The sequence below is a fragment of the Jaculus jaculus genome, chromosome 7 (assembly GCF_020740685.1).
Source record: "Jaculus jaculus isolate mJacJac1 chromosome 7, mJacJac1.mat.Y.cur, whole genome shotgun sequence".
NCBI lineage: Eukaryota > Metazoa > Chordata > Mammalia > Rodentia > Dipodidae > Jaculus > Jaculus jaculus.
Window position 1 is genome coordinate 146905844 of NC_059108.1, and position 23206 is coordinate 146929049.

General features: G+C 46.7%; 1 protein-coding gene across 1 annotated transcript in view; it reads left to right on the forward strand.

The window, feature by feature from the left end:
• Positions 1-19240, forward strand: part of LOC101600088 (uncharacterized protein CCDC197-like) — a 32952-nt gene extending 13712 nt beyond the window's left edge. Inside the window, exon 6 of the mRNA XM_045155596.1 lies at positions 19166-19240. Within this exon, the coding sequence (XP_045011531.1) occupies positions 19166-19240 (75 nt within the window). The remainder of the gene's footprint in view (positions 1-19165) is intronic.
• The last annotated feature ends 3966 nt before the right edge of the window (positions 19241-23206 follow it).

Genomic DNA, 23206 nt, shown 5'->3' on the forward strand with positions numbered 1-23206 from the left:
CCTCCCTGGACAGAGAGCAGGGGAAAGGGGAAGCGGGACCACATGCTGGCAAAGAAGCAGGAAGTGCTAGTGACTTGCTGACAAAGGTCCTGTACAAAGATGTTCAGTGCACAGTTACTTAGAGCAACACCATTAGAAAAAGCTGATGATATCAGAGAAAGAGTTCAATAAACTACACCAAAACTTTATGATTTTGATTCTGTATCCATTACATACACTAAAACAAATAACATAAGCAAAACTATCTGATACAAAATTAAGTGGAGGGGCTGGAGAGATGGTTTAGCAGTTAAGGAGCTTGCCTGCAAAAGGACCAGCATCCCTGCACGTTTCAGAAAAGGTGACACCTAATCGCCACCAGTGACAAGGGTAAGTGAGCAGTCCACGGAAGTGGACTCAGACGTTCTCGATGATGTTCAAATCTCTGAATATTTGATATTTGCGGCACACTCTCCTGGTCTATCAGCTGGCTTGGCACTCGTGGAGGCCCTCCTCCTTCAGCCAATTAAAGGATACTTTCTGGAGCTCTCTTATTCCCAGAGAAACACACCCTCCAGGCCCTGCTCCCTCAGTTTCAGACGTCCCCAATACAGTAGGCTCACGACATGTACATAAGGGGGTGAACCCAAAAAAATTGCTCAATTTGAACAAGAACAACTCGAGCTGGCACATGGCCACACATCAGCCATCTTTGTTGTTTGGATAAATCTGACTGCTTTTCTGAAGAGAGCAAAGCTATCACCCTAGCTTAGAGAATCGACAGCTTTTAGGTCAAAGAGAATGCCATGATGATGCAGGGAATCTCTGTGCTAGGGAAAGGAGGCCCCTGACACACATGTGACTTAAGTGGTCACATCCGCATGGGACATGCAGAGCTTACAGGTGAAGTGAGACACTACCAATGAGTTCTGAGGCTCTTTCTAGCAGGAGAACCGACATGTGTTTGAGGAAGTAGACACACAGGAGCCTCCCAAGTTCTAAAGGGGAAAGAAAATATGAGTAACGTAAATCCCATATGCAAGTATCGACATTCTTTTTGCCTTATGGGCCGAGGGCAAAAGTGCTGAAGCCGGGCCAGAAAGAATTAGGAGTGTCGGGGTCCAAACGTGTATCTTGAGGGGTTTGTGTACCCATTCACAGGCTCTTGAGAACCATCGTGACCTAACAGTGGATGCAGGTGGAATGAAGGACCAGAAGGCTAAGCATTAGAAAATCACATATGTGCCCCTCATTCATTGAGTAACGTTCACAGATATCAAGGAAAATATGGTAAGTACGTAACACACGGTCCACATTGCCATCGGGTGGGGGCCTAGCGTTCAGAACACATAAGTTTATGGGGGACACTAAAATCAAACCACCACGTTCCACCCCTGGCTCCCATCAACTGATAACCATTCATGATGTAAAATGCAATGTATTTAGCCCAACTTTAAAAGTTCCTATGGGGGCTAGGCATGATGGTCCACACCTTTGTGTATATAAAGCAAGTCCCTATAAGGCTGGAAAGGTGGCTCAGCAGTTAAAGCTACTTGCTTCCAAAGTCTAATGTCCTAGATTTGATTTCTCAGTTCCCAGGTAAAGCCAGATGCACAGAGTGGCACATGCATCTGGAGTTCATTTGCAGAGGCCAAGAGGCTCTGGTGGGTCCATTTACTCTCTCTCTCTCCTTGCTAATAAATAATTTTTTTTAAGTCCCTACAGTTTTTATCAATCCCAGTGCTGTTCAAACATCCTCATAGCTGGGCATGGTGGCATACGCCTTTAATCCCAGCACTTGGGAGGCAGAGATAGGATTGCCATGAGTTCCAGGCCACATAAGACTATATAATGAATTCCAGGTTAGCCTGAGCCACTCTAGTCCAGGCTGTCTGGAAATTAACTATATAGTCTCAGGGTAGTCTTAAACTCATGGCAATCCTCCTACCTCTGCCTCTCTATCTCAGAAAACCAACCAACCAACAAAAACAAACAGGGCTGGAGAGATGGCTTAGTGGTTAAGCGCTTGCCTGTGAAGGCTAAAGACCCCGGTTCGAGGCTCAGTTCCCCAGGTCCCACGTTAGCAAGATGCACAAGGGGGCGCTTGCGTCTGGAGTTCGTTTGCAGAGGCTGGAAGCCCTGGCGCGCCCATTCTCTCTCTCTCCCTCTATCTGTCTTTCTCTCTGTGTCTGTCGCTCTCAAATAAATAAATAAAAAATTAAAAACAAACAAACAAACAAACAAAAGTCCTCATAGTCCAAGGTCTTTTAAGTGAGCCGTAATACCAAAAACAAACAAACTGTAATGGTACAGAATAAACATTCACACTGCGAAAGATGGCATTGGGGACAACAAAGAAAGAAAGTGGCTTGGCGTGGTGGCACATGCCTTTAATTCCAGGACTGGGACATGGGGAAGCAGAGATAGGAGAATTGCTGTGAGTTAGAGGTCAGTTTGTGATTATAGAGAGAGTTTCAGGACAGCTTAGGCTAGAGTGAGACCCTACCTCAAAAAAATTAAATCATTTGAAAACAGCTCTAACCTCTGCCTCTGTTGTCCCAGGCTTACATGCCTCATGTGTGTCTTCTGTTCCGTGGTATAGATCTCCCAGTGAACCTCCTCATCTCCTCAGGTTGGTTTGTTTGTTTTGGTTTTTTTTTTTTTAAAGACTTTCATTTTTATTTATTTATTTGAGAACAACAGACAGAGAAAGAGGCAGATAGAGAGAGAGAGAATGGGCACGCCAGGGCCTCCAGTCACTGCAGATGAACTCCAGACGCGTGCGCCCCCTTGCGCATCTGGCTAACATGGGACCTGGGGAACCGAGCCTCGAACCGGGGTCCTTAGGCTTCACAGGCAAGCGCTTAACCGCCTAGCCATCTCTCCAGCCCTGTTTTGGTTTTTGAGGTAGTGTCTCACTCTGCTCAAGAGCTCAGGCTGGAATTCAGTATGTAGTCTCAGGGTGGCCTCGAACTCCCGGCGATCCTCCTACCTCTGCCGCCTGAGTGCTGGGATTAAAGGCGTGCGCCACCACGCCTGGCTTTTTTGGTTTTGCTCTAGTCCAGTCTGAGCTGGAATTCACTATGTAATCTCAGAGTGGAACTCACAGCAATCTTCCTACCTTTGCCTCCCAGGTGCTGGCATCAAAGTGTGCCACCACTTCTGGCTGATTATCTTCTTGACCTGAAGGTACTAGTTCTAAACTTTTTGTTTGTTTGTTGTTTTCCAAGGTATAGACTCACTCTACCCCAGGCTGACCTGGAATTCACTATGTAGTCTCAGGGTGGATTTGAACTCATGTAATCCTCCTACCTCTGCCTCCTGAGTGCTGGGATTAAAGGCTTAGTTCTAAACTTTCATTCAGGGCTAGAGAGATGACTCAGTGGTTAAGGCACTTGCCTGCAAAGCCTGAGGACCCAGGTTCAAGTTCCCCAGTATCCACATAAGCCAGATGCACAAGGTAGTGCATATGTCTGGAGTTTGTTTGCAATGGCTAGAGACTCTGGTGGGCCCATTCTTTCTGTCTGCCTCTCTCTCTCAAATAGAATGAATAAATAAATAAATAAACGTTCATTCATACAAGAGCATGTCACACATAGTCATTTTCTCTACTTGCCATGTACTCTACTAGATGAAGAACTCTCCAGAAACCAGAACAACATTCTCTAAATAATCTTCATTTTGCAGTGCTGATCTGAATAAATATAGCTAGTACCAGATGGGAAAGAATGGATTCATTTGAGTTTTCTTAAATTAGGTGAGCAGATTTCTCCCCCACCCCTCCCTGGGCTACGAGCTCCCACATTCAACCCTCCCAATGTGACATTCTGCGCTGTTAAGCTTGGTGAGTGAAGCCCAGCTGCTCTCAGCTTTGTGTGGCAGAAACCTCTGCTCAGAGTTCCCTTTTTTAGGTTAGTTCATAAATACTGCCTGTATGTTTGGCTATTCCATGCATAAGGGAGCCTCTCAGGCTGGGTCCCTGCATCCCATATTCTTGTTAGATGGTTTACAGAGTTCATGGCTTCCTTAAGAGGATGCTGTGGTGGTTTGAGTCAGGTGTCCCCCATAAACTCAGGTGTTCTGAATGCTAGGTTCCCAGCTGATGGAGATTTGGGAATTAACACCTCCTGGAAGGAGTGTTTTGTTGGGAACAAACTTATGGGTGTTCTAGCCAGTGTCCCCTTGCCAGGGTTTGGCACACTCTCCTGTTGCTATTGTCCACCTTATGGTGGCTGGGCTGGGGGTGATGCTCATGCCATCGTTTTCCCCTGTAGCCACAGAGCTTCCCCTCAAGTCTGTAAGCCAAAATAAACCCATCTTTCCCACAAGCTGAGAATACATAGTGAATGCCAGGTCAGCCTGAGCTAGAATTAGATCCTACCTCAAAAAGAAAGATTGCTTGAAAACCCTGCTGACCTGAGTTTGATTCTTCAGGACCCACACAGAGCCAGATGCATTAAGTGGAGAGTGAGTCTGGAGTTCCTGTGCAGTGGCAAGAGTCTATAGCTTTTTGTTTGTTTTGGTTTTTTGAGATAGGGTCTCACTCTAGCCCAGGCTGACCTGGAAGTCACTGTGTAGTCTCAGGCTGGCATCATACTCATAGCAATCCTCCGACCTCTGCCTTCTGAGTGCTGGGATTAAAGATGTGCAATATCTTGTCTGGCTGTTTTGTGTTTTTCTATATTTTTCAGATTAAAAATTCTTGGCAAACAGCAGTACATTTTACTCTGTGATTATAAACAAGTCATTTCAGCACTTTGAGCTATTGTTATCCTATGCAAGAAGGATGGTGTGATACTCTAGTATTACTAAAAAAGTTTTTTTTTTTTTTTTCTAAGCCAAGGTGGTTGCGCACGCCTTTAATCCCAGCACTAGGGTGGCTGAGGTCGGAAGATCGCTGTGAGTTCGAGGCCAGCCTGGGATGACAGTGCAAGTTCCAGGTCAGCCTGGGCTAGAGCAAGAGGCTGCTTAGCCTGGAATCCCTCCTACGTCTGCCTCTTGAGTGCTGGGATTAAAGGCATGCACCACCACACCCAGCTTAAAAGTTGTTTTTAAACCCATTAGAGTTATTCAGCAGCATAAGTGAAAACCAAAGTGAACTGAGGTCAGTGGACCCATTTATCAAGTTCAGTGTGGCTGACCCTCAGAGCTGAAGCCGGCTCTGAGGCCATCAAGAGGGCCTTAGGCAGGGCCCCTCCAGCCTGGCTGTTGCGTAATCTGTCAGGAACTGCATGTGGGCAAATAATGGGTAACAAGAATAGCCTGAGGAAATCATCTTGATTCTTGAGATTTGCAGAACTGAGAAACATTTTGCAACTAGGTAATCAGGATCTGATGCGTGTCACTGGCCACAAGCCCACCTGTGAAGAGGCGCCCACCAGTCTGTCCTCACTCATCAAAGCTGCCCCTAAATCTGCTTCCTGGCAAGATGCCTCTTGAGGAGCGAGAATCCTGCCCCAACTAGATACTTTCCCATACTATGAAGGTCTTTCTCTACCATCACCCTGCCGCTGCCGCTGGCTGGCTCCCTTCACGTGGCTGGCAAGCAAGCAGATCTTTCGTGTGGCAACAGCCCCATTGAGGCAGGTGCTAAAAACTCCAGTCCTTTAAGGGTCTGGCAAGTAATAGCTGGCTGAGGCAAAGCCACAGGACTGGCAGGCATGGTGGCAAACTGGAGAGCTGATTTAAAGGTATCTCACCTGCCAGGGCATAGTGGCTGATCCTATAGTCTCAGCACTCAGGAGGCGGAAGCAAGACATCCAAGGCCAGCTGCAGATACGTGACTCTGTCGTAAAAGTCAATACATTGGAGACTGGAAAGATGGCTCAGTGGCTAAAGGTGTTTATTTTTATTTTTAATTAAAACATTTTAAATTTTAGAGTGAGCAAGCGAGAGAGACTGAGGGGGAGAGAGAGAGAATTGGAATGCCAGGGCCTCACCCACTGCAACTGAACTCCAGACACTTGTGCCACTTACTGGTCAGGTTTGTGTTTGCCTCTCCTTTGTGTGTCTGGCTTACATGGGATCTGGCTAGTCGAACATGGGTCCTTAGGCTTCACAGGCAAGCACTTTAACCACTAAGCCATCTCCCCAGCCCCATAAAGGTGCTTTCTTGCAAAGCCTAGTGGCCCTGGTTCCATTCCCAGTACCCATGTACAACCAGAAGCACAAGGTGGCACAAGCATCTGGAGTTTGTTTGCAGCAGCAGGAGGCCTGGGCATGCCCATATTGTGCCTGCCTATCTTTCTCTCAAATAAATAAAAATATAAAAAATAGATATAGATAGGTATACAGATAAAATACAGGTGTCACATTCAATTAAAAACAATAGAGCTGGAGAGATGCCTTAGAGGTTAAGACGCTTGCTTGTGAAGCCTAAGGACCCAGGTTTGACTCTCCCAGAATTCCCCATAAGCCAGACATACAAGGTGACTCATGTGTACAAGGACATGGATGGAGTTTGATTGCAGTGGCTAGAGGCCCTGGCGTGCAAATTTTCTCTCTCTCTCTCTCTCTCTCTCTCTCTCTCTCAAAAAAATAAAATAGAAAACCCCAATAAAAATTCTGTGGAGCTGAGTGTGGTGGCGCACACCTTTAATCCCAGCACTTGGAAGGCAGAAGGAGGAGGATCGCCATGAGTTCAAGGCCACCCTGAGACTACATAGTGAATTCCAGATCAGCCTGGGCTAGAGTGAGACTCTACCTCAAAAAACAAAACAGGCCGGGTGTGGTGGTGCATGCCTTTAATCCCAGCACTCGGGAGGCAGAGGTAGGAGGATCGCCGAGAGTTTGAGGCCACCCTGAGACTACATAGTGAATTCCAGGTCAGCCTGAGCCAGAGTGAGACCCTACCTCGAAAAACCAGAAAAAAAAAAAAAAAAAAAAAAAAAACAGCCAGGCATGGTGGCACACATTTTTAATCCCAGCACTTGGGAGGCAGAGGTAGGGGGATCGTCATGAGTTTGAGGCCGCCCTGAGACTACATAGGGAATTCCAGGTCAGCGTGGGCTACAATGAAAGTACCTCAAAAAACAAAAATGGGCTGCAGTGATGGTTTAGCAGTTAAACAGGTGCTGACCTGGGAAGCCTGAGGACCCAGGTTTGATTCTCCATTACCTGCATAAACCAGATGCACAAGGGGGCGCATGCATCTGGAGTTTGTTTGCAGTGGCTAGAGGCCCTGGTGTGCCCATTCTCTCCCCCTCCTCTTCTTACCTCTCTCTTAAATAAATAAATAAACAAACAAAAATTCTAGTTGGGCGTGGTGGTGCATGCCTTTAATCCCAGCACTCAGGAGGCAGAGGTAGGATTGCCATGAGTTCAAGATCGCCTGAGACTAGGTAGTGAATTTCAGACAGCCTAGGTTACAGTGAAATCCTACATCAAAAAAAAAAAAAAAAAAAAATCTGTGGAGAACAAACAAAATATGTTGGGTGGTATCTGACTATTGACCATTAAGTTATAATTTAACTTTTTATTTTTTTTTATTTATTTGACAGAGAAAGAGGAGGAAAGAAAGAGAGAGAATGGGTGTGCCAGGGCCTCCAGCCACTGCAAATGAACTCTAGTCGCATGCGCCCCCTTGTGCATCTGGCTTACGTGGGTCCTGGGGAATCAAGCCTCGAACCATGGTTACGTAGGTCCTGGGGACTTCAACCTGGGTCTTTTGGTTTTGCAGGCAAGCACCTTAACCACTAAGCTATCTCTCCAGTCTGTTGTTATTATTAATATTATTATTATTGAGGTAAGGTCTTGCTTTAGTTCAGACTGACCTGGAATTCACTACGTAGTCTCAGGGTGGCGTCAAAGTTACGGTGATCCTCCTACCTCTGCCTCCCAAGTGCTGGGATTAAAGGTGTGCACCACCATGCCCAGCTTTAATTTTAATTTTTAATTTAATTTTATTTATTAGAAAGAGAGAGAGAGAATGGGCATGTCAGGGCCTCTAGCCACTGCAAATGAACTCCAGGCTCATGTGCTATTTTGTGCTTCTGGATTTATGTAGGTATTGGAGAATTTATCCAGGGTTCTTAGGCTTTCTAGGCAAGTGTCTTAACTGCTGAGCAATGTCTCCAGCATTTTTTCTATGTTTTTTTCTGGTTTTCTATGTGCCCTGGGGAATCAAACCTGGGCCATCAAGCTTTGTAAGCAAGTGCTTTTTTTTAAAAAATTTTTTTAAATTTATTTATTTGAGAGCGACAGACACAGAGAGAAAGACAGATAGAGGGAGAGAGAGAGAATGGGCATGCCAGGGCTTCCAGCCACTGCAAACGAACACCAGATGCGTGCGCCCCCTTGTGCATCTGGCTAATGTGGGACCTGGGGAACCGAGCCTCGAACCGGGGTCCTTAGGCTTCACAGGCAAGCACTTAACCGCTAAGCCATCTCTCCAGCCCTAGCAGTATACTTTCCAACCACTGGCTGCTGGTCCTTATATTTCTGTTGGCAGCAGGATCTGTCACACAGGTTGTCTCCTTTATGTTTGCTGTCTGTGGTGCCAGCTACAAAGTCAGGCTGTGTGGTGCGGAGTTTGTGGTGGGGTGGGTGAGCCCCAGCTGGATCAACTCTGAGGGTCAGGGCCAGTTTTTCCTAGGGTGACTAGGTCAGGCTCCAAGGAAGGCCATTAGCCAATCCTGGAGGGAGGATTGGCCAGGAGCCCTTTTTCTCCTCAGATAGGTCTGCCTTAATACCTTTGTCTCATTAGGCTGGGAGCAGCTCTGGGAAACTGGAATTTCAGAGCCCAGTTGCTGGGATCCTGGGCCAATTATGTTCCCTGGAGCTTGGGGGAGGGGGACTACAATCTCTTGCTCACTGCTAAGCATGACTGGCCCAGGCCTGTCCCCTATCACCTCCATGGTGACAGATGAAGGGTCAAGGAGAACAATGACCCTGGCTTTGCCTGTCAGAACCTCCTCTCTGCTTTCTGATGCTCTTGTCTGTTGCTTTGAGGGGCAACCCCTCGTTTGATGAGTGTTGATATTAAGACAGAAAATGATTCTATTGCTACCATATGGGTCTCCGAGGAAGGATGATGGAAAATCAGGTCATGAGGGCAGGACAAAAATGCAAGATGATTAAAGTTTAAAAGCACACAGCCTTCTGCAGAGGTCCTGTGAGAGGGCCTGAAGCTTGAGGGAGAGAGGCTCTTAGCTGTCCTGCCCGTGTCCTGACTGCCTGGGGTTGTGGCCTGTGGAGAAGTCTGGTACCACCGCCTCCTACCCGCCTCCCCCCCAACGTTCCCCTCCTCTACTATCCCATTTAAGAACTGCCCAACCTTGCCATCCAGTTTTTCTGCTTTTGAGCAACATTTAAATTCACCCTGGTGCTTCCTTCACTGCCTGGGAGATGTCCTCGTTCAGGTTGGGAATCTGGGTCAACTGTTTATAAGCATGCTATCTGCTGGGTGAAGCTCATAGACCTGGCAGCAGTAACTTCCGGGGGTGGTGGCTTGGATGGGCACAGGGAGGGATTTGGCCATGAGCTTGTGCTTTTTTCTTTTGTTTTAATGTTTATTTGTTTATTTATTTATTTATGACAGAGAGAGAATGGGTATGCCAGGGCCTCTGGCCACTGCAAACTCCAGATGCATGGGCCACCATGTGTATACATCTGGCTTACGTGGGACCTGGAGAATAGAACCTGGTTCTTAGACTTTGCAGGCAAGTGCCTTAAGTACTAAGTCACTTCTCCAGCCCTTGCTTTTTTGGTTTTTGCTCTAGCCCAGGCTGACCTGGAATTCACTATGTAGTCTTGGGGTGGCCTCGAACTAACAGCAACTCTCCTACCTCTGCTTCTCGAGTGCTGGGACCTAAGGCATGCGCCACCACACCCGGCATTTTTTATTTCTAATAATAGTTGGAAATACTTATTTTACTTATTTATTAGAGAGAGAGAGGCAGCTAGATAGCAAGAGAATGGGTGTGCCAGGGCCTCTGGTTACTGCAAACAAACTCCAGACACATGCATCACCTAGTGCATCTGGCTTTACATGAGTATTAGGGAGTTGAACCTGGGTTCTCAGGCTTGGCAGGCAAGTGCCTTAATGGCTGAGCCATCTCTCAGGCCGTTGATAGCATTTAGTGTGTTTAAAAATACCTTGGTGCTGGGGGTAGTACTCAGGACCTTGAGCGTGTTAGGCAAACTCTAGCACTGAACAGCTCTGCTTCTGGTTTTCTGTCTTATGTGTAGCCCAGGCTGGCCTTGAGCTCTTGATTGTCCTGCTTCTACCTCCTAAGTCCTGGGATTGCGGGTGTGGGCCACCACATGACACCTGGATTCTGCTTTCTTCAGCATCCCTGTTGGCTTTCTTAGATGATAGAGCCTTACATCACTAAGGGAAAGGCCACAGAGCAGCATGGAAATGTTTCTCCTGTGGCGGTTACCTGTGTCACAGGTGACTTGGCCACCATGAGCAACTCTGTGCCCTGCCTGCAACCCTTTGCGCTCCCCTTGACCCAATGCCACTATCCTCCAGTGGAGGTTCATTTGGCCTAGTGTTTCTTTCTTCCTGGTCCAAGCATAGAGGCTGACCCTGGACCCTACTTTTCTTTTCTTTTCTTTTTTCTCTTCTCTTCTCTTCTCCTTTCGCTTCCCTTCCCTTCCCTTCTCCTTCTCTTTCTCCTTCCCCCTTCCCTTCCCTTCTTTCTTTTCTTTTTTTTTGTGTTGGGGTGTGGGTTTCAAGGTAGGGTCTCACTCTAGCCCAGGCTGACCTGGAATTCACTATGTACTCTCAGGATGGCCTTGAGCTCATGGTGATGGCAATCCTCCTACCTCTGCCTCCTGAGTGCTGGGATTAAAGGCGTGTGCCACCATGCCTGGCTCTAAAACACACTTTTACAGTGGGTCATACTGAGAGTTTGAGAAAGCTTTAGAGTCCTCCCATGGGGTCTATCTGTGTGTGCGGGGGGTAGGGGGAGCGTGTAGAAGTGTCTCCACCCATCTTCAGGAAGAGAACATTTAAAAAATATTTTTTATTTGTTTATTTGAGAGCATGAAAGAGGCAGAGAGAGAAAATGGGTGCACCAGGGCTTCCAGCCACTACTAACAAACTCCAAATGTATGCGCCCCCTTGTGCATCTGGCTTTTGTGGGTCCCGGGGAATCAAACAGAGGTGCTTTGGCTTTGCAGACAAACACCTTAATGGCTAAGCATCCCTCCAGCCCAGTAAGAGGACTTTTTGAATTGGGAAGAATCATTTGGGTCAAGTGTACCCTTGTTTATTTTGGTGAGGGCAAGTTAGTTCTAGGAGAACTGCTAGTTTGCTTGGGATGTAGGGCTGGATCCAGGGTTCTCTGGTCTTTCTAGAGGCTCCATCACACCCAGAAACCTTAAGCAGCCAAACATCAGAGGGGCCTCTTAGGGAGGATCTGAAAGGGAAATGGTCTGGACTCGACCACTTGATCCCCAGCCCATCCCCAAGATCTGGAGGAAGAGGAGCTTGGTCAGTCTCAAGGTGGGTCTCAGCCACATGAAATGCTAGTTCCCAGCCGCCAGGCTGCCTAGGAACTCGCCATCATCTTAGTACTCCTGAAAGGGAGCTGTCTGTACTCTCCAAGGGGACAGCTCCTAGCAAAAATGGCCAAGTCAGCACTGGGCATTTCTCTGGTCCCTCCATTTCCCCAGAGGCAGCAGAGGTGTGAGAGACTAAGGATGGTGGCCTCCAGCCACTGTAAACGAACTCCAGATGCATGCACCACTTTGTGCAACTGGCTTACGTGGGTCCTGGGGAATTGAACCTGGGTCCTTAGACTTCACAGGCAGGTGCCTTGACCACCAAGCCATCTCTCCAACCCCTGAATAGGTACACTTTAAGCAAGAAAGTCGTTTTCTTTTATTTCCAGGTCAGCCTGGGCTAGAGTAAGACCCTACCTTGAAACACCAAAAAAAAAAAACAAACAAACAAACAAACAAAACAGGGCTGGAGAAGATGGCTTAGCAGTTAAGGCGCTCGCCTGCAAAGCCAAAGGACCCCGGTTCGATTCCCCAGGACCCATGTGAGCCAGATGCACAAGGAGGCGCATGCATCTGGAGTTCGTTTGCAGTGGCTGGAGGCCCTGGTGCACCCATTCTCTCTCTCTACCTCTTTCTCTCTCTCAAATAAATAAAATATATTTTTAAAAATAGAAAAGAAAAAAATATAATTGGTTTGTAGAGTAAACTGAAAGTTAGTATCAAATACCCAATGTCGCATTCAAATTGCTCTGTCCCAGACAGGTGTGGTGGCACTTGCCGTCAATCCTAGTGTTCAAGAGGCAGAGGTGGGAAGATCACTGAGAGTTCGACGCCACCCTGAGACTACATAGTGAATTTCAGGTCACTCTGAGTTAGAGTGAAATCCTACCTCAAAAAACAAGCAAACAGGGCTGGAGAGATGTCTTAGCGGTTAAGCGCTTGCCTGTGAAGCCTAAGGACCCCGGTTCGAGGCTCGGTTCCCCAGGTCCCACGTTAGCCAGATGCACAAGGGGGCGCACGCGTCTGGAGTTCGTTTCCAGAGGCTGGAAGCCCTGGCGCGCCCATTCTCTCTCTCTCCCTCTTATCTGTCTTTCTCTCTGTGTCTGTCACTCTCAAATAAACAAATAAAATTAAAAAAAAAAAAACAAGCAAACAAAAATTTGTTCTGTCCAAAACTGTCTTTCTATAATTGATTTATTTCCATTGAGACTTAAACAATATTCACTCACTGTGTGTGTTAATAAACTCTTAGATGTGTGTTCTCCTTGGTTTAATGTCATTGGCTCATTTAGGGAACTGGGCCACTTGTCCCACATTTTGGATTACCTGATTACTTCCTCTTGTGGTTGTAGCCTTGCCCCATATCTCCTAGAGTCTGCATTGAAGGTTTGGCCTAAGGAGATGGGGAATGGCCACAGGAGGCCGCCTGCCTCCTGGCTCAAACTCAGTGATCCTTCTACCTGGGCTTTCGGAGTGATGGGATTTAAGGCATGTACCACCATGCCTGGCTCATTCTTTTTTTTTTAAATATTTTAATAATTATTTTATATTTAGTTATTAATTTGAGAGACAGAGAGAGAGAGAGAGAGAGAGAGAATGGGCACTCCACTGCAAATGAACTCCAGAAGCATGTGTCACCTTGTACATCTAAGTACTCGGGGTTGAACCTGGGTCCTTTGGCTTTGCAGGCAAGCACCTTAATCACTAAGCCATCTCTCCAGCCTGTGTGTGTGTTTTTGAGGTAGGGACTCACTCTAGCCCAAACTGGAATTCACCATGTTCTCTCAGGCTGGCCTCGAACTCACAGCAATCCTCCTACCTCGGCCTCCTCAGAGCTGGGATTAGAGGCGGGCGCCACCACGTCTGGCTGACTCCTTCCTTCTTGCTGATCATGTGAGGCAGCTTTGTGCTCTTGCCATGCTTTTCCTGTCACGATGAAACTTCCCTTCCAAACTGTGAGCAGAAATCAGCCCCTTCCTTCCATAAGCTGCTTCTGGCCCAGCGTCTTGTCCCAGCAATGAGACAGTAACTACCACAAAGGACGTGCAGTGGAGCACGGGGTGTGTGAGCTGCCTGGCTCACAAGCTGCCACTGGGGGGGGGGAGCCAGCACCCAGAGCAGGAAGCAACCTTGCACTCCTGCTTAAAAGTTTCCTTTGTGGGGCCGAGAGATGGCTCAGCAGTTAAGGCACTCGCTTGCAAAACCTAAGAACCCAGGTTCAATTCCCCAGAACCCATGCAAGCCAGATGCACAAGGTGGCACATGTGTCTGGAGTTTGTTTGCAGTGGCTGGAGTCCCTGGCACCCCCATTCCCTATCTCAAATAAATAAATAAATAAACTTTTTTAAAAGAATGAGGATTCTAAGAAAAAAGCTTCCTCATGCTCTGTCCTGGACATCCCGAAGGGTGGTGCTGCACTGGTATGACCCTGGAGAGACTCCCTTGAACTGCGGAGAAGGGTGAGTCATGTGGCATGTGTCTGTCTCGTCCCTCCGCGTCTTCAGTGCTGGTTTGCATGTCCTTTTTTCTCAGCATCATGACTCCCCAGGGGCTTTCTTTACTTCAGACGATCCAGGGATGCTGTAAAAAGGAGTTGTGGTCACTGAAAAGCACAGTGAGCACACCAGTAGCAGCAGCCAAGGAGGCAGGTGAGTGGGACGTGTGGGCAGAGAGGTCAGCATAAATGAGTTCCGGGGAGGGCCAGTGCTTGTCACCCACAGAGCGTGGCTCAGCGTGTTCTCTTTGTGAGCGAGCCATTGCGTAGTGCCCATCTCTCTCCTACCTCATGCTCCAGTCCCCATCTTTTTGTGTGTGTGTGTGTGTGTGACCTACTAAGTTTAATTAGGGTTGTTTGCATGAACATGGGTAAGAGGTTATTTACCACAGGATGGGCAACTTATCAGTGGCTTCATTGCTGCAGAAAATGTCTCTCCCTTCCCCAGAAGCCATGACCTGCTGTTAGCTCCTCGGGAGACCTCATGAGCCCCTCCAGCATCCATAACAGAATACCCACCGGCCCGACCCGGCGCAGGTCTTGTGCAGATAACCACGCTGCTGTGAGTTCATGAATGCAACGGTGATGCTCCTATTTCTTAGAAAATGTTTTCTGTTGATCTTTCATTTTTTTTTGGGGGGGGGGGTTGGAGGGCTTCACGGTTAGGGTCTCCCAGGGTGGCCTGGAACTCATGGTGATCCTCCTCCCTCTTCCTCCCGAGTGCTGGGACTAAAGACATGCGCCGCCAGGCCCGCCTTCCTTTGTCTTCTAAGCCCAGCTCTCAGGTCTCACCTGGGCCAAGTCTCCCAACAGGTGGACAATGAGTCAAATATCCAGAGACACTTCCATCTCAGGCCACTAGGTGGCGAGGCAGGGCTGGGATCTCCGAGGTGACTGTGCAGGATTGACTTACCTACTGTTTACGCGCGGAACCCGGAACCCGGAGGAGGCTCCTCCCTAGGACTATCTTCCAGGAGTCATGTCCTCTGTCACCTCTATTCTAAGTGTGAGCTCTGACAGGCTGAAGTGTGGGACCAGGGTCTGAACCCCGCCAGGCAGCCAGCCCCTATGCGGCGGGAGATGCTGTGTTCTCCTGGCTTGTTGGCGGGAGGGTTCGGGGCACTGCGGGCTGATTTGAGTATTTGGTTAAGGGACGGCTTCAGGGACACGGCAGCCTGTGGTTGTAGCGAAGGTTGTCATCTCTTTCTTTTTTCTCAATTCTTATTAACATCTTCCATGATTATTAAAAATATCCCATGGTAATACCTTCCCTTCCCCCACTTTCCCCTTTGAAACTCCACTCTCCATCATATCTCCTTCCCCTCTCAATCAGTCTCTCCTTTATTTTGATGTCATCATCTTTTCCTGCTCTTAGGATGGTCTTGTGTAGGTAGTGTCAGGCACTGTGAGGTCATGGATATCAAGGCCATTTTGTGTCTGGAGGGAGCACCTTGTAAGGAGTGCTACCCTTCCTTTGGCTTACATTCTTTCCACCACCTCTTCTGCATTAGACCTGAGCCTTGGAGGGTGTGGTCGAGATGTTATTCAGTACTCCAGTCACTTCTTTCCAGCACCATGGTAGGTTGTCATCTGTTGACACTTGGTGGGTTGGAAGCAGCTGACCATGCCGGCTCTTTCCCCTGCTCCCCTGCAACTAGAGTGCTCCCTTGACCTAGTTTGGGGTGAACTGTGGCCCAAATAGTGATAGAGAAGAAGACCATTGCTAATTACCCTACTGCTCCCATGACCAAAACAGGAATCACCCATCAGATTTCTTCAGTGCATCTTGTCCGACGGTGGCCAGGGGGGACTTCCTGGTGGCCTCGATGGCTGCCATATTGAGTTTCTGGAGCTAGAGACAAGAAGTTTCCCCAACAATGCTGAGGTCCTGGCAAACACCCCTCCACCCTCTGAGACCCACTGACCCCCAGGTAAACCCAAGGTCTGCAGAGGCTCGGGGAAGGTGCCTTCGGTTGTTTGTGGATGAGAACGCCTGACAGCCCTGCACATCTTGCCCGACGCTGGCTCCACCCACTGCTCCCCTTCAGCCTGCACCTGGGGAAGCAGGGACACCCCGCGGAGAAAATGTGGTGGGCGGCTGAGGAACCGGGCAGGGTGGCCTCTGGTCGCAGTGGGGGAAAGTATCATCAAGGAGAGGTTCCCAAGCAGGGAGAGCCCAGGGGCAAGAGCGCATTCCTGAAGGGACCCGGGATGCACAAGCACCCTGCGGACCAGGAGAGTGGAGCTTGATGAGCTTTAGAGCAAGCCATCTAAGTGTTAAGTTGTGACTCTTCTAAAAAGTATTTCTTTCTTTTTTATTTTTATTTATTCATTTGAGAGAGAGAAAGATGCAGAGAAAGGGAGAGAGAGAATGGGCACACTAGGACCTCCAGCCACTGAAAACAAACTCTAGACACATGCGCCCCCTTGTGCATCTGGCATACGTGGGTCCTGGGGATTCGAACCCCGGACCTTTGGCTTTGCAGGCAAGTGCCTTAACTGCTAAGCCATCTCTCCAGTCCCTAAAAAGTATTTCTTAGTCAGGCATGGTGGTCTTTAATCCCAGCACTCAGAAGGCAGAAGTAGGAGGATTAATGTGAGTTCAAGGCCACCCTGAGGTTACATAGTAAATTCCAGGTCAGCCTGGACTACAGCAAAACACTACCTCAAAAAAAAAGTAGTTTTTTTTTTTTTTATTTGTACATGTGTGTGAGAGACAGTGTGCGTTCCACTGCAAATGAATACCTATTGCTGGGGAATTGAACCTGGGCCAGCAAGTTTTGCAAGCAAGCACCTTTAACCACTAGCTTTCTCTCCATCCCTGTCTCTCTCACTCTCTTTTTTGTTTGTTTGTTTATTTGTTTGGGATTATAGGCATGCTCCACCACACCCAGCTTTTTAAAAAAAAAAAATTATTTGGTCTGGAGAGATGGCTCAATGATTAAGGTGCTTGCCTGCAAAGCCAAAGGACTCAGGTTCAATTTCCCAGTACCCACATAAAGTCAGATGCACAAGTGGTGCGTGTGTCTGGAGTTCATTTGCAATGGCTAGAGGCCCTGGTGGACCCATTTTCTCTCTCTCTCTCTCTCTATGAAATAAATATTTTAAAATATTATATTATATTTATTTATTTATTGGAGAGAGGACAGAGAGGCAGAAAGAGAGAGAGAGAGACAGAACGAGGTGGGGGGGGGGTCACACCAGGGCCTCCTGCCACTGCAATTGAACTTAGACACATGTGCCACTTTGTGCATCTGGCTTTACGTGTGTACTAGGGAAATAAACTCAGGCTGTAAGACTTTGCAAACAAGTTCCTTTAACTGCTCATCAATGTCTCCAGTCCCATACCAAGCTTTTATTTATTTATTTACTTCTTTTTGATAGTGAAAATCTATTTATTTTTGAATACGATAGCTGCCAGTAACACACTGGTGTTGATGTTCCAGAGAGAAGAAAGAAAACTCAAGTGCATTGTAGTAAGCCTTCATTGGCCTAGTCAAGAAATTCTTTGAAAAACAACTCCAATTTTGTTCAAAATTGTGTCTTGAGAGTTGAGTATTTTCTGTGATAAATATAATTTTGGTTGCCTCAACTTAGATAATATGTAAAGGAAGACATTTTTTAATTTTTTTTGTTCATTTTTCTTTATGTGAGAGCGACAGACAGAGAGAGAAAGAGAGAGAATGGGCGCACCAGGGCCTCCAGCCACTGCAAATGAACTCCAGACACGTGCGCCCCCTTGTGCATCTGGCTAACGTGAGTCCTGGGGAATCGAGCCTCAAACTGGGGTCCTTAGGCTTCACAGGCAAGCGCTTAACCACTAAGCCATCTCTCCAGCCCGATACTTTTTTACTTATTTATTAAAGACAGAGAGAGAGAGAGAATGGGCACGCCAGGGCCTCTTGCCACTGCTAACGAATTCCAGATGCATGTGCCACCATGTGCATCTGGCTTATGTGGGACCTGGAGAATTGAACCTGGGTCCTTAGGCTTTGCAGACATATGCCTTAACCACTAAGTCATCTTTCCAGCCCCAAGGATGACTTTTTTTTTTTTTTTTTTTTTTGAGGTAGGGTTTCACTTTGGTCCAGGCTGACCTGGAATTAACTATGTAGTCTCAAGGTGGCCCTCAAACTAACTGTGATCCTCCCACCTCTGCCTCCCGAGTGCTGGGATTAAAGGTGTGCACCACCATGCCCAGCAAGGATGACATTTTTAAAGTCTGTAAGTATCAATAACAAATCTCTCCCTCTCTTTGAACTAGATGACTGATTGTAATCAGGGTAAGAAATGGTGAAACAATTACCTGATGAGATATATATCAAAATGTTCTCAAAAAATAATTTCTCTTTCTTCTCATTTTTACTTTGTAGGTATTTCCTAATTTTTTTAAATGCACAGAAATAAAAGCTATCTACATGCAACGCTGAAGAGATTCATACTCAGTGGAAGTATGTTTGCCTGCATTCTAGGGCTGGTCCACTTAGTACAGGAATCCGTCACGTCTGAAATCCTAATTGTATGCACACTGCAGGGCTTAAACTTGTACATGCCAATGTTAGCAAGAAATACAATCTTATTGGCATTTCTGGAAAACCTGCATCTATATCAGCTGGACCAGAAAAGAGCTTTCCAACGATTTAAGTTTCTCAGTATCCCTTGGACAGTAGTGAGACTTTCCAATCCAATCCAATCTCCACAAAGTGTACAAAAGGAGGTGAAATGAAAGGGAAAATGATGTATTATAGAAATAAAATCCCATGATGTCCACATGTCAACCCAAAGTACATCAATCTTTTCCCTCCGAAGTCCCAAGACTTTATGCCACGATCTTTCCACAAATGATGGTAGGAATGTGCTGCAGAAACTCCCTTGTTACAGCTTGCCTCCATTTGACAAACTCAAAATTGCATTGACTAGCTTCCTTGATAGAAAAATAAACTGTCTTTCTACAGGGGTAAAAAAAAAAAAAAATGTGCCTTCATCAAAACCATGACAGGCTTGCTTTCTGTGAACCACAGAGACCACGAACAGAACAAACGTCCCAGGAGAAAGCACAATGCACAATGGTTCCAAAAGGCTCTTTGTGGCTCCAGGCGTCACTCTGGTCTGTGTGGGGCTCTTCCTTGGGGAGCTTTCCACCGAGGTCACCTGTCTGCCTGTCACACAGTTGCATCCCTTCTTTGGAGTCTCCCTCCTGCTTTGAGCTATGAGGTGAGGCTCAACCTTCCCCGGGGCCAGATTGCTGCCATTGAAAAAGCAGGAGAGATGGAACGCTTCCACCTCTCGCACTACGGCAGTGTGACTTCACAGTGAAGAACAAGGGGACGCTTCCTTCTGGAACCAGACAGATCATCATCCACGATTTAATTACACAATGATGGGTGCTCACCACTTCTGATCAGCAGTAAAGAAAGTACTAGAAAGGTACAGCCAAGGACTCTCCTGCAGCCAAACAGATGCAACACAAAGCAGCTCTCATCTGTCTATACTAAGCCAGTTGTTGATAGGTTTAAAGTCAGTTGCTTATAAAAGTCTGACTGCTTCCACAGAGCAGTGCTTACTAAAGGTTGGGGAAAAAAAAAAAAAAAACTTCAAATGTTGGCACACAGGAGGGGAAACATTGCCATCTTAAAGCAATAAAGCAATATACTTTTAAAAAATCCTATGGTAAATATCACTTCATACACAAGTTAGGTAGAAAAACTACCAAAAATGTATGACTCACCACCATAGTCTTTGGAATAGTACTTAGAAAGTCCATCTTGCTTAGGGGTGAGAGGAAGGAATAAATACACAACAAACAACTTCTTTTTTTTCCAGGTTCATTCTCCACTGTAAGAACAGAAGTCATTTTTCACGTTAGGACTTGAATTTTAATTAAAAAAAAAAAAAAAAAAAAGGCAGACGTGGCAGTGTCCACCTGTGACCCAGCACCTAGAGGCAGATACAAGAAAACCACCAGAGTGAATTTGAGGTCAGCAAGGGCTACGGGGTGATATCATGCTTCAAAAACAATGATAATAATAATAATCAAAGAAAGACAAGGAAGAGAAAGAGAGAAGAGAATGAAAAAAGACACAATAAAACATTAAGAGTATTATTCCTCAATGCAGCCTCACAAGAAAAACTTAATCCAAGGAAGCAGTGACTAGGCAAAACTGCATATACACACTCGCTATGACAACCATGATTTAGTTATAAGAAGTGGACGACTCCATGCAGTCTGAGAGTAAACAGAGGTGGAATGAGTGCTTTGGAAATCTGTGTGTTTTATTGTTTTGAATATGCGGTGGGTAGTGTATGCTCTAGACCACCTACATCAAATATACTTTTTTTTTTTTGATTTTTTAATCCTTTATTTATCTGCACCATGTAAAGAGCCTGAGGACAACTGAGAAAGGCATGGTAACAATGAGAAATACTAAGATCCCATGCCCCATGAGGACTGATGACCCTGAGAGAAAGACCTTCACATGGAACATTCTAGTAGCTGGGAGGGTAAAACATAAGAAGAGTACGTTTAAAATGGTCTGTAGTTGTAAAGCCAACTGCCACTTGGAAGGAAACATCAGCTCTCTCTCAAGGGCCCTTTGTGAAGGGGGGCTATGCAGTGAACATCATGAACTTCTTGGCTAGTCCCTCTTGTTAATAGGCTCTCAGTCTAGCTCTCTTTGCAAAAGCACTGTATCAAATATACTTTTGAAACAACATGTACTTGATGCCTGGATAAACTCACCCTGTTTTTCTTAGGTTAACTGCTGCATCAAGCTTTACATTACCGTCACTGAACTGCTACAAGGTGAGTATCCGTTTTATGTAGTGCTGCTGAAAAGATCTACAGACGGCAAGACGTGAGGTTACCTCAAAGGGGGCTTCCTGAGATGTGGGAGAGAGAAGTGTAGGTAAGCGAATGGGTAGTAGTGGGCAGAGGAGAGCGCTCAACAGATGGTGGGCTCGGCCTGAGTGCCGCCCCCCGGGTGATGGCCGTGGCTGCGGACTCCAGCCGCCTGGTGCTCGCTGGACTGTCCGGCATTGAGCTGCTTGGCGACCTCGGATCCTGCACACGGCCCCACGCTCTGCGCACGACTCTCATATTTTTTATGTGGGTACTAGGGATTGGAACTCAGGTCCTCATGCTTGGGTGGTAAACATTTTACCCACCGAGCCATCTCCCCAGGCCTAGATATATTTTTTTAATTACTTATTTGCAAGAAGAGAAAGAAAGAATGGGCACATCAGGACCTCTTGCCACTACAAACCAACTCCAGATGCATGTGCCACTTTGTGCATCTGGCTTTACATAGATACTAGGGAACTGAACCCAGGCCATCAGACTTTGCAGGCAAGTGCCTTTAACTGCTGAGGCATCTCTCCAGTCCCTCCCCGCCTTGTTCTGTTTTTGTTTTTGTTTTGTTTTTAGGAGGTAGGGTTTCCCTCTAGTCCAGGCTGACCTAGAATTCAGTAGTCTCAGGATGGTCTCAAGCTCATGGTGATCCTCTTACCTCTGACTCCCAAATACTGAGATTAAAGGCATGTACCACCATGCCCGGGTCCAGTCCCTATTTTATGTATTTATTTATTTATTTATTAGAAAGAGAGAAAGAGAGATGGGGGGGAGAAAATGGGTGCATCAGGGCCTCTAGCCACTACAAACCAACTCCAGACACATGTGCTACCATATGCATCTGGCTTATGTGGGTACTAGGGAATTGAACCTGGGTCCTTAAGCTTCATAGGCAAGCATCTTAACAGCTAAGCAATCTTTCCAGCTCCCTTATTTAAAATTTTTTTCCCTATTTTTTTTTTTTTTTGAGGTAGGGTCTCACTGTAGCCCAGGCTGACCTGGAATTCATTATGTAGTCTCAGGGTGGCCTCAATCTCACAGCAATCCTCTTACCTCTCTACCTCCCAAGGGCTGGGACTAAATGCATGTACCACCATTCTGGCTCCTACTTTTTAAAAGATATTTTATTTATTTATTAGAGAGAGAGAGGAGAACGAATGGGTACACCAGGGCCTCTAGCCCCTGCAAACGAACTCCAGATGTATATGCCACTATGTACGTCTGGCTTACGTGGGACTTGGAGAGTCAAACCTGGGTCCTTACGCTTCGCAAGCAAGTGCTTTAACTGTCAAGCCATCTCTCCAGCCCTCCTATTTTGTTTTTAAGAGGTCCTTAATTTCTGTCAGAGCATTAGGAATCACTTCAGGCTCTTCCACCCGGGACCTTCTTTTCTTTCTTTTCTTCCTTCCTTCCTTTCTTTCTTTCTCTGTCTCTGTCTCTGTCTCTGTCTCTCTCTCTGTCTCTCTCTCTCTCTCTCTCTTTTAGCATTTACTTTTATTTATTTATTTGAGAGAGAGGAAAAAAAGAGAGAGAGAGGCAAATAGAGAAAATGGGCATGCCAGGGCCTCTAGCCATTGCAAATGAGCTCTGGACACATGCACCACCTTATGCATCTGGCTTACATGGGTTCTGGCGAATCAAACCTGGGTCCTTTGCCTTTGCAGAAAAGTGCCTTAACAACTAAGCCATCTCTCCAGGACCTTCTTTTCAACTCTGACCTCACACATACTCCATTTTCCACATGTCCCCAGTCCTGGCTCCACTCTGGCGATTTTCTTCTCTCTATAGTTATACAGTAAGGACGTTGTCGTTTCACTAAGAATTGCTGGGTTCAAAGGAAATTTTGAAGTGTCCTGATTTATTTATTTTTAATAACAATAATTATTATTATTATTTTGGTTTTTTGAGGTAGGGTCTCACTCTGTCCAGGCTGACCTGGAATTAACTACGTAGTCTCAGGGTGGCCTTGAATTCATGGCGATCCTCCTACCTCTGCCTCTCAAGTGCTGGGATGAAAGGCGTGCACCACCACATGCCCCACATGACCTATTTATTTTTTAAGAAAAAAAATATTCTTTTTTTTTTTAGGCAAGATCTCGCTCTACCCCAGGCTGACCTGGAATTTGCTATGTAGTCTCAGGCTGGCCTCGAACTCACTGCGATCCTCATACCTCTGCCCCCCAAGGGCTGGGATTAAAGGTGTGCGCCACCATGCCTGGCTCTATTTGTCAATCTTTTCTTTCTTTCTTTATTTATTTGAAAGAGGAAGGAAGCAGAGAGAGAATGGGTACATCAGGACTTCCAGCTACTGCAAACAAACTCCAGAAGCATGGGCAACCTTGTATATCTGGTTTATGTGGGTCCTGGAGGATTGAACCTGAGTCCTCTGGCTTTGCAGGCAAGCACCTTAACCATTAAGCCATCTCTCCAGCCCC